The sequence below is a fragment of the Perca flavescens genome, chromosome 11 (assembly GCF_004354835.1).
Source record: "Perca flavescens isolate YP-PL-M2 chromosome 11, PFLA_1.0, whole genome shotgun sequence".
NCBI lineage: Eukaryota > Metazoa > Chordata > Actinopteri > Perciformes > Percidae > Perca > Perca flavescens.
This window is the reverse complement of record NC_041341.1, coordinates 29,093,241-29,108,921: the sequence shown is the minus strand read 5'-3', so window position 1 is coordinate 29,108,921 and position 15,681 is coordinate 29,093,241. Positions and strand designations below refer to the sequence as shown.

At 39.6% G+C, this 15,681-nt stretch overlaps 1 protein-coding gene across 1 annotated transcript in view; it reads right to left on the bottom strand.

Moving 5' to 3' along the window:
• ramp1 (receptor activity modifying protein 1) overlaps positions 1-14,737 on the bottom strand; it is a 65,232-nt gene extending 50,495 nt beyond the window's left edge. Inside the window, exon 1 of the mRNA XM_028591719.1 lies at positions 14,156-14,737. Coding sequence (XP_028447520.1) covers positions 14,156-14,213 — 58 coding nt within the window. The 5' untranslated portion in view covers positions 14,214-14,737. The remainder of the gene's footprint in view (positions 1-14,155) is intronic.
• Between the last annotated feature and the right edge of the window lie 944 nt (positions 14,738-15,681).

The following is a 15,681-nucleotide window of genomic DNA, read 5'->3' as shown; positions in this document are numbered from 1 at the left end:
TAAAAAAATAAAAACAGAAGGATGAGAGAGACAGAGACAAAGGGTTTTGTGTCTGTATGGCATTAACAATGTCTAATTTAGGTTCAGTAATAACACTGGCGGACTTGCAGTTGCAGCATGATTCCCTGAAAGAGAAGAGAGACAGGAGGGGAGACAGTAAAACAGTGTGTGTGTGTGTGTGTGTGCGTGTAATTTCATTGAACATTGCGGTGAGGGGAGCGCATAGAAGAAGAAAGATTACACAAAGAGGTAGGTAAACTAAGAAACTACGCTTGCCGCATGCTAGCAGAGACCGGGATTCATCTGCATAATGCTGTAATGTATAACTGTCATGTATAACCTGCAGTAACTCTATCCTGCTCCCTCGAGGCATTGCTCTCTCATTGTGACTAAATTGGAAAACTCTACAACCTATGTCTTTCCACCCAGGGTGATTGCACACGCCAACTGAATCTTTGTCTACCCTCCTCCTCGCACCTTTAAAGGTCGAGTTTAAAATGTTCATCAGAGGTTCAGATTACACCTGTAATCTGTTCATACAGCGCTGAAAGGCCTCCGATTACATGCCTTTGAAATGGTTGATACAACTTTTAGAAGTTCCAGTCGACTGGCACTGACTGGCAAGGTATAAGTTTACAAATCATCAAGAAATAAATATGGATGATCCTGTTGTAGTTCTTCCTATTAACCGGACACATTACTCCACTCCTACTCTGGGACACTGTGTAGCTTTTCCATGCCTATGAACTTCTTGTCTAAGCATTATTGGCAAACAGTTTTTAAATGCCAGAAATGAGACTACATAGACTCTCAGTTGTAACACCACAGGCTGTTATAACTGTAGATACAGGTATACAGCAGGTTGAATTATTATCTTATTAATCAATGTCAAAGAATTGATTGCGCTTTACAAAAGTGTTGTCGAAATAGGATAAATAGAAAAAGGTGCTTTTATTAACCAAGCTCAATGGAGTGCAATTGCAGGGCAAAAGTCCAGTCTAAAGTCTTGAAAGACCAAGCTCAATCTTTCAAGATTGAACATTAGTCTGGGGAGTCTGCTCTGTATTTTCTACTGCACAAGAGGCGTGATCAACGGGCATAGTTCAAAGGACTCTGTACGCAATTGGATAGTCCTTCAACCAATCAGACCAGCGACCCGGGTGACGTAGCAGCGACAGCGGTGGCCGCTATGGATAATCACAAGGAGCTGCTTGCCGTCACTTCTCTATTGTCATCGTGTTATACCCGCCTATAGCGCGGCAGGTGGATAAGCCAGTTTGTGATTGGTCCCCGCAAAATTGTAACGGAAGCAGGATATTTAAACGTACAGGTTTCCAGCCTAAGCTGCAGGGCGAAATCAAATCGCTGGCAGATCGGGCTGGGTTTACCCAGTCTAGAACTGAGCCTGACTCAAGTCAAAGTTATTTTACTCAAGAAAACTACACCTCTGATTGCAGATGGTATTTTGATCGGATTAATTAAAAGAAGACTGCAGTCCAGCTCTTGACAACAGACTGTTTAAGTCTAAGTCCAAGTAAACTGTAGTAATTTCTTTTGGTGGTGGTGCATAAAATCGTCCCAAAATTGTGGTGGTGATATGGAATGGAAGCCATGTGAAGTTAGGCCAAGGATTACATGCTTACTTGAATAAAGTAAGTAAGTATTAATTTGTTCATTCTTAACATAACATTAAAGGAATATTGTATTGAGGAAAGAGGAAGGTATTAACATTAAAATGACCATTTGGTCTCAGGAAAGGCTCCGGTAGTGTATAAGTAAATGTTATGTCGTAAATGACTGAATCAAATTTGTCATGAGTTCAGCAAGTGTAACTCAACTGAAAATCCTTTTGTTTATACAGTGATATTTAAGACAAGGCACTCTGAAGAAACTTGAGAGAACACCAGTCCAGGTCTTCATGTGACAGTTTATGCGTGTGTCAGAATGTTGGCACTAAATGCATTTGGAAGGCGCAGTGGTTTAAGTTGACATTTTATGATGTTTAAACTTTTATGGGAACAACTTACACATGTTCCATGTGGGTCTTTATTTTGATAAGGTAAAGGACAGAGCAAGGCAGTAACATTGGCAAGACTAGAGCTTGAGTCCAACTGGGAACCCAAACGCTTAATTATGTATGAAGATAAACGGTACAATAATGCACTTGAGTAAAAGCATATGGCAATATACTGTAGTTTCAGTCAACATACTGCTGTCTGAGGTAGATGGAAAATAATAATGGAAGTTGCATTTTTCCATTTTCCCCTTGTGTTTTTTATATAAATTAGTTATATGGTGACCTGGCCAAGATAGCAGAACAAGTATGTTACATAAAACAACAATTTGCAATCACAAAACAATCACAAAAGAGGCAAAGACATCTCAAGTGCATTTCGTGTGTAAAGTGTAATGTTGAAAAGCTAGAAAGTTTTGAAAGTAGCATCTCCTCGGGGCTCTGTCTAACCCCTCCCCTGCCCTCGGGGCTCCGACCCACACACAGACGTGCACGAGCAGTGCTGCGCGCCTGCTTCCGAGCCGAGCGGAGAACAGACCGCAATTTTACTTAATGTCTCATTCACGGGTAAGCAAACACCTAATATTATCATACCGAATGTTTAAAACAAACATGACTACTGTTATCAATGCGGCAACGATGCACACTGAGCTCAGTCTCGTATACACGGGAGGGATAGAGTACCTACAGCTGGGCAAGGAGGCATTTCATTGGTTATTTCCAAGTGGACCGTGAGGCAGTGATTGGTGGGGCGTTTTTTACAGGATTACAGCACGTACATAAAAACCGTAAGACTCATGGCACAGGGCTCTCACTAACTTTCAAAGGTTTTAACTTATTTCCTCTAAAAAGTTCATCCTTCTGCTTTTTCCCTTTGAAGTGCCAGTTTGGTTTATGTAATTATTGTTTGGCATTTTTCATTAGCTGCTGGTTGTGATACCTAATTCAAGTTTGAATGTTCAATTTCAAGTCATTCTGATTGGCTGTTCTTACCTAATTTAAGTTGAATGTCAAATTTGTAACGGTTGTTTGTCATTCAATGATATGTTTTTTGGATTCTTTTTGATAACAATAGTGACAACAATAATAGGCCTAATAGCAACAACAACAACAACAATAATAATAATCATCATCATAACAATAATAATACTAAAAATAGGGCCTAATTAATATTTTACATTAATATTCAAGGGAATTAGTCTACATCTTATTTGAGGTGGGATGGTGGTGCTGGTCCAAGTTATTTATTGCTGTCCATTTCAAACAATATATAAAAAGTGTATAATGGAAATAGTACATACAGCTATATACACAACCAAAAGCTCCTCTTGTTGACACTTGACATCAACTGAGCACTGGGTATCTTGCTCACTGGCGCCGCTATGACACGGGAGAGCATTTCTGATTCACCTAGTGCTTCACATGAATGTGATTACGCATGTAGGGGTATGTGTGACACTGTGTGTGCTATATTCCTTTGTGCTGTGCCAAGTATGCCAGCATATGTGTGTGTGTATGTGTGGTTTCCACATCCAAGGTGCTGAAATACTTGTTGGCTCCATGGCGCCTGGATAATTGCTAATGGCTATTCCACGATGGACAGGGCACGCACATACACACATAAAATGCTGCTCATTAGCTGCTGAGGCGTGACAGGGAAATCTGGGTTACTGCTTTGCAAGTTCACACAAATGTATGCAACGCACGCATAAACAAACCCACACACAAACACACATACACACACACACACAAATCTATAGGCACTCACCAGTCGTGAACAGCTATTAAACTGGTTACAAATGTGGACGGAAAATGCAGGCAGAGGAGAGCTTTGACAACAATAAAGAACAGCTGGGGGAGCTATTCACCTTTTTATTGCTAATTAGGAATATGAGAGAATGTGAGATAAAGAGAAAGAGAGAGAGCGTGAAAGAGGAGCTTGCTGGGGGGGAAAGGAATTGTCCCTTTGATGACATTAAGTGCTGTTAATTTAGTTACAGCTCCTATTTCTGCAAGATCAATTTGACACAGAGAGAGGTGGAAGGAGAGAGTGCTTTTGTTCATCCCTTAATTTCCATATGAGGCTCATATTGTTCACGATGTGGAGCCAAAGCAGTCAAAAGCCTGTGAAGGTGATGCTGCGCCTCTGTTACCTAAGGTCAAAGTCGTATTTTAGGCAGAACCGTCACAGACATATGAGCCGTTAAATCAGGTGATGAGTGTGGATCGGTGGGCTGCTCTTTGCGTGGAGATTAAACTCCTCTCATGTTATCAAGAGGGATGCGATGTTTTATTGAAACTACTGCTCAGATCTATCTTGGTTTGAACACTGACAGTGAGTAGAAATTAACAGTAACTAGTGGATCTTTTTGCACTTGCAGCTGGTATATATATATATGTACAGTATCAATTACAATATATAGTCAATTACATATTTTTCAATCTAATTTCACGTCAATTACTTACCTACATTACAGTATTTTTTTTGGACTATGGCCACCTCACTTTACTTAAATACTTTTTATATAATGCCACTTTACATTCATTTAGTGTTTTGTTTTTTGCACATTGTCTGTTGTTTGCCTGTTGTTTGTTTGGTTATTTGTTGGTTTGTTTTTATTGTGGAAAAACTGCTGCTGTAATAAGTGAATTTCCCCATTGTGGGATAAATGAAGTATTATCTAATCTAATCTAATCTAAGTATATACAGTAGCATCTTAAGAGTTTAGTCAGACTTTTGTGTGCAAATCCATGAAATTAACAGCAATCACACACTCTAATTCAAATGTCAATGTATACAACCAGTCACTCTCACTTGATCCAATTTGGGATTTTCTCCTGCCTCGCTCTATTCGATACTAATTCCCCTCCAGTAAATTGGCAAGTTACGCATCACAAGAGAATGGAAAAATGCGGATGAACGCCATTCATCGGGGCTTCACTCAAGTTGTAATAGACCTTTTTCATTTGAGACTTATACAGAAAATCCTACATGCATTTCCTACATGGGTTGTTGTTAAATGTGACTTATGACAGACGATTTCCTCAAATAAATAGGTTGTGAAATCACTTCTGTAGTGTTCAACATAGCATCACATAGCATATCGGTGCTGAGTTTTGGGAATCTGAAGCCACTGTCACAAACAGAACGGATGAATTAAAGGTCACTAGTTAAAATCCCTGACCTCAATCACTCGGTATGTATCTGACTGAATCACCCTAAATGAGCAAAACTTGGGGTTAACTGAGCATGCTCTTTGCAGCAATCCCTTCCAGATGCAATCACACCTGAGAGCTAAATACAATCCAGCATCTGGTTTCCACAAAACTAAATATGTTGACTTTAAAATAAATCTGTCCTGGACATTAGCCTTTTAAAGGCGCTAGAGAAAAAGTCAGAGGATTAAGTGATTCGGATTCATAATCTGCGGACCATGAATGTCTGCACAAACCTTCACGTCAATCTATCCAAAAGATGTTAAGATAATTCAGTCTGGACCAAAGAGGTGGACAAACTGACATTTCCATCCATAGAGGCATACTGCCAGCACCGCTAAAATGTATAGTTAATCAGTTATATTAGAGGAATTGTGTGTTAAGTCTTTTGGTATGGATTATGGTTTTATGTTTTTGTCAAAAGTTCACAACTGATTATCTTTGTATATACCTTATAACTGCTTTTTAGGAAATGTAATCAATGCAAAGATGCAAATAGACGCAAATTTACGCCGGGTGACGCAAATAGGTGTCCCGCGCAATTGAAATATTTCAACTTCAGCGAAAAATTCGCCTGACGCGGTGTCACGAAACCTTATCAGCGTTGAGATTCTTCTGACGTCACTGAGAATCAGAATTGGAGGAAAAAACGTCACCATCTGTGGGCACCCGAACCTCTACTCAATGTCACTACTGTGCAGAGACAGAACAAAAAAAAGGGCTTGGAGAAAAGTGAACGAAGCCATAGGACTACATGGTAAGTTCTGAAAATATGTATTTGTTACTTGATCCCAGCTATCGCTTGCACTTTAACCAAGTTAGAATTAATGTTGGCGAATATTCGCAAGGTGCAAAATACTCCAAAAAACACTCCAGCTGTCGCATTAACGCAAGTAAAACCGGGCAAAAATTTGCATCGCGTATGGTCAAAAAAACACCTTTAAGTATCCCTTTCATCAGGGGACCTACAGTAGTCCTTTATAATTTTAGATAAAGTATTTTAGACCTGTTTGTTTCAAACTTGCTCTAAAATGATCTTTCAGCTACTTTGCCATGCCTATATATGATTATGAAATTTAAATCCCAGTTGCGTCAACATTTGACGATTCTACACCTTAGCGATTTAGGTCCAATACCAAGATTTGGAACATTCCTCCAATATCAAAGTTCTTGTTTGGTAATAGGGTTGGTTTTAAAATGCTGATGTAGGAATGAGATCTATCTCTGACAAATTTGATCCACTTTTGTGTTCCCAGCAGGTAACGCATCACACTGCTGACACTACAGTCACATGCACTCCAGCATCAGACGTTAGTGAGCCTCCTGATGTTCTGTACTGTAGCCCAGGAGCCACAAACTGCTCCATCTCAGCAGCCGAGTGGTCAGCAGTACAAGACACATCTCCCGACTACAAGCAGTACAGTATGTACATGTTTCCATGCCTCAGCCACACCTCCTTCAGGCCATTGCTATAAATACAAATGTGTAACCATTTGACAAGTCTTGTTAGGTCAATGTTAGGAGAAATCCCTTACAGGCTCTCTGGTGGCTTTAAATGACTGCGTGTCACAAGGTCTTGATGTCGTGGGCCACGTTGACACGTCATCATATACTTTCTGTGAAGCAGAAATGCCACGGAAAAAAAATTCTTCAAAAGAAAATTCCAGCCTGATGCACTGGTTGAGTGAACCACTGCGACAGGCTCTCTATGTCACTGTTATATAAGGTTAAATGTAATGTATGAGAGCAGCGGCCCACATAAATGGGTTGCAGAATCTGCTCTGGTGTTGTAAGTGAGAGGGCTGATGTTGTATTCATAGTTTCAGGTTTTATTCTTACAGTATATTAGAAAAATGACAAAACATGCACAAACATTGCTATATGGAGAGATATACATTACAACACGTGGCTAATGGGTACCGCATGGTTACCAATAAATTAATCGATTATCTATCTGGATACTACATCTTTTTATTCAGTTTTATAGACAAAAACACTCTGATACCCACTGTGCAACTAGAGAGCAAAAAGAGCTTAACGGAGAGTGCATTTTGGACTAACATTTATCTGGTGGACAGACACTCAACACCAAATGAATGCTAATGTTGCTCTATGTGTGCTGAATGTGTAAAATTAAAAACATTATGAGGTGATAACGTTGGCTCCTATAATTGACATATAAATTGAAAAGCATGTGTGTTAGTTGCTTAACCTTAACATACCATACTGTAATTACCATGCTTGGATAATGACGCTAAAACTATCCATTATTGAAAATAAGCCAGGGTTATGGAAAATTGTTCAATATCAACATTCTGTTTGGCGAATGGGTTACAATAATTGACCTAAGTGGATTATGAACTCTCTCACACACACACACACACACACACACACACACACAATGGGTGGATTGTTAATTTTAGAAAGCAATGGTCAAAAGAGAGACTGTTGGTGTCCCCCAGCATTACCAATGATCTACAACTAATTACAGTTATTCACAGTGTGTGACAGACAAAAAAAACGTTTCTACGGCTCACCAATTTTGGCCCGGCCTTTAATCTTCTCAAAAAAACAAGAGTATGAAATCAGATCTTTATTGTAAAGTTAGAAATGATTCTTATGTAGCTGAGTACACATTGCTTGGAGTGCACTGAAGTGCTTCTGTTGCAGCTAACAGCACTACAGGCAGATTTCTGAAAACCCTCAGTGCAGTGCAAAAGCACAACCTTAGGTCATTTTTTTTTCTCAAATATCCTGTGTTTTAAGGGCTTCGGTTGCAAAAACCTCTCACTTACAGCAAGCATGAAACAGTTTTGTTATTTTGTCACTTGTTAGATATCTGTATTTACCTCCCCCCTAAGGAACTCTCAGTGGATACGGAGGGAGAGAGTAATTTGACTTACTAGAAATAGGAAGTGTATGAGGGAAGTAATCTAATAATACACATGAAAAACAGCTCCATCAAAAAGAGGCATGGCTACTTTTCATGGCTTTCACCATCTGTCTGATTAGCCAAAGTCCAGTGGGCGGGTCCGTCACACAGGATGCACGCAAACACACACATGGAAACATATATATATCAGCCCTATTAAAACTTTCACTATCCAGCCCCACCTACCTCATTTATCTCTCTGTCTCTTCTTAGACTAGTTCTTACTCTCATTGTCACCCCCTCCCTCTCTCTCTTTCTCTCTCTCTCTCTCTACTGATTTATGGAGATTCTAAAAAACGTCCCCTTGAGTCCTTTAAAACAGAAATATGTGCTCCTCTGCCCAAGCAGAACAGACAAAAAGAGCCTTGTGCTTTTAGAAAATCCATGCATTCTCTCTCGATAAGTGAGAGCATTAAGGGGGCTGTACTCCATATTCAGAAAATTTTTATAGAAGCAAACAAATATTTGCTATGTAAAGATATAGTGGAATAATGGTGTCCTGAAGTCACACTCCCTATGTGTGTGTTGCAGCCAAGCTTCTCTGTTCTTTATTTTTGATAGCCGGTCTGGCCGCGCTTGCATGTTAGTGCATGTGAGTGCATTGAGCATCAGTACGCCTAGTACGCCGAGGGCCGTGATAAAGCGTCTGTATTTGACGAGTTGGGGAACGGTCGTGAGAGCCCTGTGGAGGCAATTGTTGCGACCTAGAAATAAAAGATAGCAAATTAAAGTATACACATTTTATGAAGCTTAAAATGTACAAGAAAATATGATTTATTGAGCTACTGTTATACAACTTTATTCATTGTTCATCTTCATTCATTTGTTAATATGCTGATGTTGATGTACGACAATTCTGAGTGACACTATACCTCATTAGTGTGCGTGACTGAAGTTGTATTGAGTTTATGGGGGGGAAAAGCGTTGTGTCATACCCGGCTGCTTCGTAAAAACTGTACAAAAAAATGCAGCACTGGGGAGAATAAAGTTGATGAACAAAAGAAGACAGAGTTATTTCTTTTCAAGGGTGCAACGCAATCCCAGACTACTTTTTTTTCTGAATATCGAGTACAGTCCCTTAAACTCGGGACTGGGGCAAAGACCAGACCAAAATTAACATTACTGTCTCTGGTGGTAACATCACACACTCCTGAAATGTATCTAAAGCAGTGGGGGGGGTCAACTAACTCTCTCTGTCTCTCTCCTCCTCCTCCTCTCCAACTTTCTTGTGTTCACATTGTTGCCTTTAAAAAAATGCATGCCTGCTGGTGCTGCAGAATGTCAGCCAACCAACCACATCTCCCTGTAAGATAAACAGTCAAACAACCACACTGATGCAACAAACGCTTATCTGTTCACAAAATGTGTAGCATTTCATCATCGAGAAGCCTGTATCTTGTCTCCTGTCCTAGACTTTTCAACACTGAGGACACCATGGGAAATACAAATACTCAAAGGAGACATACGATGCTCATTTTCAGGTTCATACTTTTACGAAAGATACAGACGTAATTGGCACTAACGTCAAATGAAGTTAGTGCCTTCCAAAGTCACTGCCTTTTTACAACAAAACTTCCTCTTTTTGGTTTCCCTGGGCAGTGTTTTGTTGAGGAGCCTTGGTGGAAACACTTACACATGACTGCCAGGACATAGATGCCCCCCGGCAGCTAGGGTCACTTCAAGGAATGATTACAATGGCCAGTAACTAATAATGTACATGAGGCTTTTAGTAAGACAGACTTGAAAGAGTCTGAAACTACCCTTTAAATCAGATGGATTTCTGAAAGCTCAGTTGATGCTAAATGAAACCACCCAACCAAAATTAATCAACTTGAGCTTTTCTTTTATTAACTTTTTTTTTTTCATTTTGGAAGAAGAATTGATTAAAAGCATGCCCAAGACTTATTAAAACAAGGCATCAGGCCACCCGCTCTTGCTATGTAGAGACCTATCAGACATTGTCTCATGAATGACTCTGAGGCTCAGAGTCGGAACCTCACACTTTAGTTGCCGTACACTGCGTCCAACCATTTTGATTGCTTACAAGATATTCATTCCAGTCAAACTGTTAGAATTGCCAGATGTTTTCCCCAAAGTTGTTCCTCAAAGTATTCCCCTTTTGTCATTTTACTACCGTTGCTTGTGTTGTTGTGAAATATTTCAAACAAATTCAAATTGAATCCTGAGCCGTCAGATGAAAGACGATCATGTCAGCGAAAGAGGATTAAAGTGTCTCTCTGCGCCAATCCCTTGATATCTTTGGGGACAGAGTGAAGACTCCTTTCCCTTTATCCATTTTGTACTTGTCGGCCCAAAACATTACCAGAGACAATTAAAAGTGGCTTTTGTCATGGCACAAATGACTTCAATTGCAGAGGTTATTTTGATTTGTATCAACTCTGTGCTCTATCAATCTAAGTATGCTGCCAGTCTTTAAAAGTGCCTGTAAGACTAACAGAATGAAAGTATAAATGAACTGCCTGAATGCGCATCATTATTTAGGGACCAAAACATTTTTTTTTTGAAAGAAAAGATTTTTCAGAGCAAAACTTCAAAAAATTGCTGTTTCAGGTGGGAATGTGGCAAAACAGTAATGAGGCAACCTGGTGCCGTTGTGATGAGTCATACATTTCTCTTTCTGCAAATAGAACACCTACATGGAGCCTTTGTAATGGGGAACAAAGGGCAAAGAGTAGAGGAAGCTTGCCTCAACACCTTTGTCAGATAGCGTCACAGCGTACGTATGATGTATTTCCAGTGCATATTTCAACTGTGTGTTCATTTTCTTTTTTTCATCACCACTCTGAAGTCTGTAACAGGTGTAACTAGTGCATTTTTTTTTTTTTTTTTTTAGAAATCCACAATGCTCAGTTTGGGGTTAGGGGATGAGATTCAGCTGAGGGTAAAGCATTTAGTGGTTAGCATTAGTGTTAGAGGTTGGGAAATGAACCCAAGAAAACTGAGTGTCTTCCCAAGCCTAAACGTACATGTGCTGTGGATAAATGTGTGCACACAGCAGAGAAAGAGAAAGCAAGAGAGATAAGAGTCTGAAAAGGAAAGGTCTCGCTGAGACTTTCCTGCATTACTTGGCTTTATCAGCAATGCATAATGACGGAAATTCAATAATTAACATAATTTCAGAAAACCCATGCCCAGCACTCTGTCATGCTTTCATAATATATTTTTCTTGAAACTTGAAAACTTCATTTGTGGATCTGGTGTACATAATAGGTTTGTTAAATATTCATATCACTGTTGTAGTTTGTTCACTTTACGTTCTCTAAGCTTGAATCACACTTCATACTGAAGGTAATTACAGTATATACATGTACACTATGTGAAAGTAGGGCTGGGCAATATGTCAATATTATATTGATATCATGATATGAGACTAGATATTGTCTTGAATTTTGGATTTCGTAATATGATAATACGGCTTAGGTGTAAAGCAAAGTGAGGTCAGTTTCTGAACTTACCAGACTGTTCTTGCTGTTCTATTATTTGCCTTTACCCTATTAGTTATTATAACCACATCACTGATGATTATTTATCTAAAATCTCCTGTGAAAATATTTTGTAAGAGCACCAACTGTCAGCCCTACAATATCGTCCCAATATCGACATCAAGATTGTAATATTTGATTTTCTCTATTTCGCCCAAGGCTGCACGATATGAGGAAAATACGCGATATGCAATAACGTTGTTGAATATAGCGATAACGACATTACCTGCGATAAATAAACAGATTTTAAAGTGTACTCAGTTCTGCATTTCTTTCAGTATTCTGCTAAAACACAACACATTGCTTGTCGAATTTAAAACTAACAAAAGGATATACTTTTTGACATTCTTTTATTGAACAAATTGAACATTGAATTTAATATAAAAGGCATCACTAAAAAAAACTGAGTTAGTTTTCTTTCAACTAACACAAAAAATCTCTGAGTGTCTATTGGATATATCGCAGCCTTTCGTGATATGTATATTGCGCCTGTTGATATTGCAATGACGATAAAAAAACAATATATTGTGCAGCCCAAATATTGCCCAGCCCTATGTGAAAGTGAACACACTGCCGTTCATACAAATGCGATGGCCAGCGCTGATTCTGACAGTTGCTGGTTCACTAGGTCTACACAGACACTGCTTATAAGTTTAATTTACAACAGAGTTATCACACCATGATTGCCTCTGTTTCTTTCGCTGTCTTTTAATAAGAGGAAGTAACACACTATGTATCACAGCTAAGCTGACAGCAGTGCTCTCTGTCACCACTGGTGAGCAGAGCTCCACTGCTAAAAGCTACTGATTCCATCAGTATAGCCTGAATCATTGTTGAGTCACCATTGCCGGAGTTTGAGTCTGAGTCGAGTCACTTAGTCCAGAGTCGGACTCAAGGCAGATGCAAATACTCTATCACTGCCTATTACAAACTTTAGCCAACTTCTGGGCCCTCTTTCATGAATGCTCGAGTATGATTTGATAAATTCTCCAGGGCAAGTCCAAGGCAAGAATAGCAACCCGAGTCCAGGACTACTCCATCCAGAGGTACTCCATTACTGGTAGTATTACACCTATTGTCAAAAAAGAATTACCTCACCACTTTTGAGTGTCATTATTATTTTTGAAAAACAATGACAAATGTTTTAAAGTTATACCACTATGTTAAAATATTAAAATAAAATAGGTCATGTGTCCTACTGACTAGCTAAGCTCATATGTATCTGGACTTTTTTAAAGAACAATGGAAGAACCTCAACCAGCTAATGCATCATTTCTATCAGATTATGTTTCTTGTAGAAATAGAAAAGAAAAAAGTTTTTTCTTACTTTTTCATAACCCTTCCAGGTGAGTTCCCTACATCTCAGTTGGAATAAGTGGATTTATTGAATACAATCTCTTAATAGTAAGCCTGATTGCAATGACCTGATAATAACCTGATAATATTACATGATTGCAGAAGGTTGCTAAATTAAATGCATACCCCTCCAAACAGAGAATCTGACATTTAGAGAAGCCTTCAGTGTACTTGTGGTAGCAAGCTAAAATAAAAAATGGTTGAACAGTTTCAACAGTTTAGAAATGTTAGACACATTTCCTACCTGTGGAAAATCATTATAATGAAAGAGTTGACTTGTGAGCTTAGTGAGTGAGTGTAGCGTTATTTCACAAATTTCTGAAAAGAATAATTCGCAAATTAGATGGTTTATCTTCACAGTAGGATACAGAGAAATAAAAAGATCGATATAGAGATATAGATATAGATAAGATATAAATATAATAATCACATATATTATAAACAATGAATCAACTAATTAACACACAGATGTGTCCAAATCACCTGTTACATGTACAAATCCCTTATTTGGTTGCAGAGATTAAGGACCAACAATTTTCATCTTAGTCTTGGTGTAACTAGAGATTTATAGATTTAGAAGAAAAGTAAGAATAGATTTAGAAGAAAAGTAACAACTGCACAGCTGGGGGGGGGGAGGGGGGGAGAGAGAGAGAGAGGGTAATCCTGTAATACATTTGATATCATATCATAACAAACCCACAGGTTAGGTCAGGAGTATAATGAAAGTGAGAGTGATAATAAAGTGTTTTATGGTCTATGAAAACAATTATTAAAAGTAATTTTTATATGACTATTAAGTACCACAAACACACGAGATCCTGGCACAATATTGCTGTTTGTTTCATTGTATGGAACATCAAACTTGCCATTCATCTCTAAACCAGCAGAAGTGAACACATACTATTGCAGGGATGTTCCTCTGTGGCTCTGGATGTGAAGGAGAGTAATTGAATATAACTCGTTTATACACAGCTTACTAAGCCCCCATAAACCCAATATGTACATCCGAACTCATTTGTTTCTAACTGATGACCGTGTCTGATATTTTCCAAAAAGATGTCACAGTTTAGGCTCACCACCTTTCTATCTCTCCATTTCACACACACGAATGCAGCCACAGAGTGAGAGACTCACCTACGACGAACCACAGGAGCGTCTGTTTCTGCAGAGCTGCCCCGGTCTGCGATCCCATCCTTTCGCTCTCAGAATGATCCACTGACTGAAGTTTGGAAGGGAAGTGAAGCGGGGGAGGGGGGTGTGGGGGGTGGAGGAGCAACTGACAAGACCTCAAAGAGTAGATGGTAACATAATAAGGGACAGAAGCTAGGTGAAGGACTCCATGGAGCTTATGCGGCCATCCGGTCAAGGATCCTCTGTTGTCTCACCTTGCGCAAACTGCTCGGGGGGAAGGGGGGCGGGAAGCCAAGACTCGTCCTTGCTCCTGCTGTACCTGAACACCCCCGAGTCTTCCTGTCACCGGTCCTTTGTCATCCACACATGAATCATAGTGACTTGTAAAGTTGTAGCTCTCTTTCCCACCAGCCGTTCTCAGGTTTAGAAGGAATTCGGAGCGCGCTTTTGAAGTGTGCCGGGCTGGAAATTGTGCTGCGCTGTGCGCAACGGGACGCACCAGCTTGGGACCGGTGGAGCGGAGAGTCTGTGATGGTTCACTGCTTCTGTCTGCGAGGACACGGCTGTGTGTGAGCGGCGGGGACACGGGACAGACCCAAAACAGAGCAATTACAGCGCGGGGGAGGGGACGTGAGGGGGATTTGGATGAGGGAGGAGGCACCGGACTCCTAATGGTACTTTTCCATTGGTTAATCGGATACGTACCCGCGGCCAAAGCAGCCTATGACAAGAACTTAATAAATAACCAAACTTAATACACAAATAAACAAGTAAACAAGCAAAAGTAATTGACTATAGCCTAAACTACACGTAGGCATTACCGGAAATGATCAGACACCATCTGAAATAGAATACATGTCTATCACCTTTATAGAGAGAGACCACACAGACTTTAAATTGTAGATTGTGGATTCATTTGGAATTACTCAAATGGATTAAAAAAACACTATTTGCTGTGTGATTAGTGGACATGTAGAAAAGCTGTCCACCTGTGGTGTGGATCTGAAGACAGGTGCAATGGTTTAGGATTGGATTCAGAGTTGCCCAACACTGTCATCTAGTGGTCATCTGGAGCGCTACAGCACAAGTTTACATACATCTGTACACGTTTTATATAAAAAACCTTATACAAAGTTATTATCGGGCCCTTTTCGAAAAGCTTTTAGGAGCTTATTGGGGTTCCCTCATTTCACGCGGCCTACATATGATCATTGTACCTTCTGAAGTTGTGTTTTAATGACACGATGATGACGTGTGATAAACCACACACAATAAAAGTTAGAACCCAACTTTTTCCAACTTTAATTAAACTATTGTATCGTCTTTAGACAATTTCTCAGTCTGACTTTCCTTCTTTAGTGTAATAAAACAGGAGAGGTTACAAAGATGAGTGGTTGTAATCATGGCTCACGCACATCACACTAAATATATTTAACAGTTCAAAGTGGTTTCAGCAGAAATGAATAAACCACGTGCCTCCTGTGCAGCACTCTACCGTCTGCCCAGTATGACCCACAGTGATGATGAGG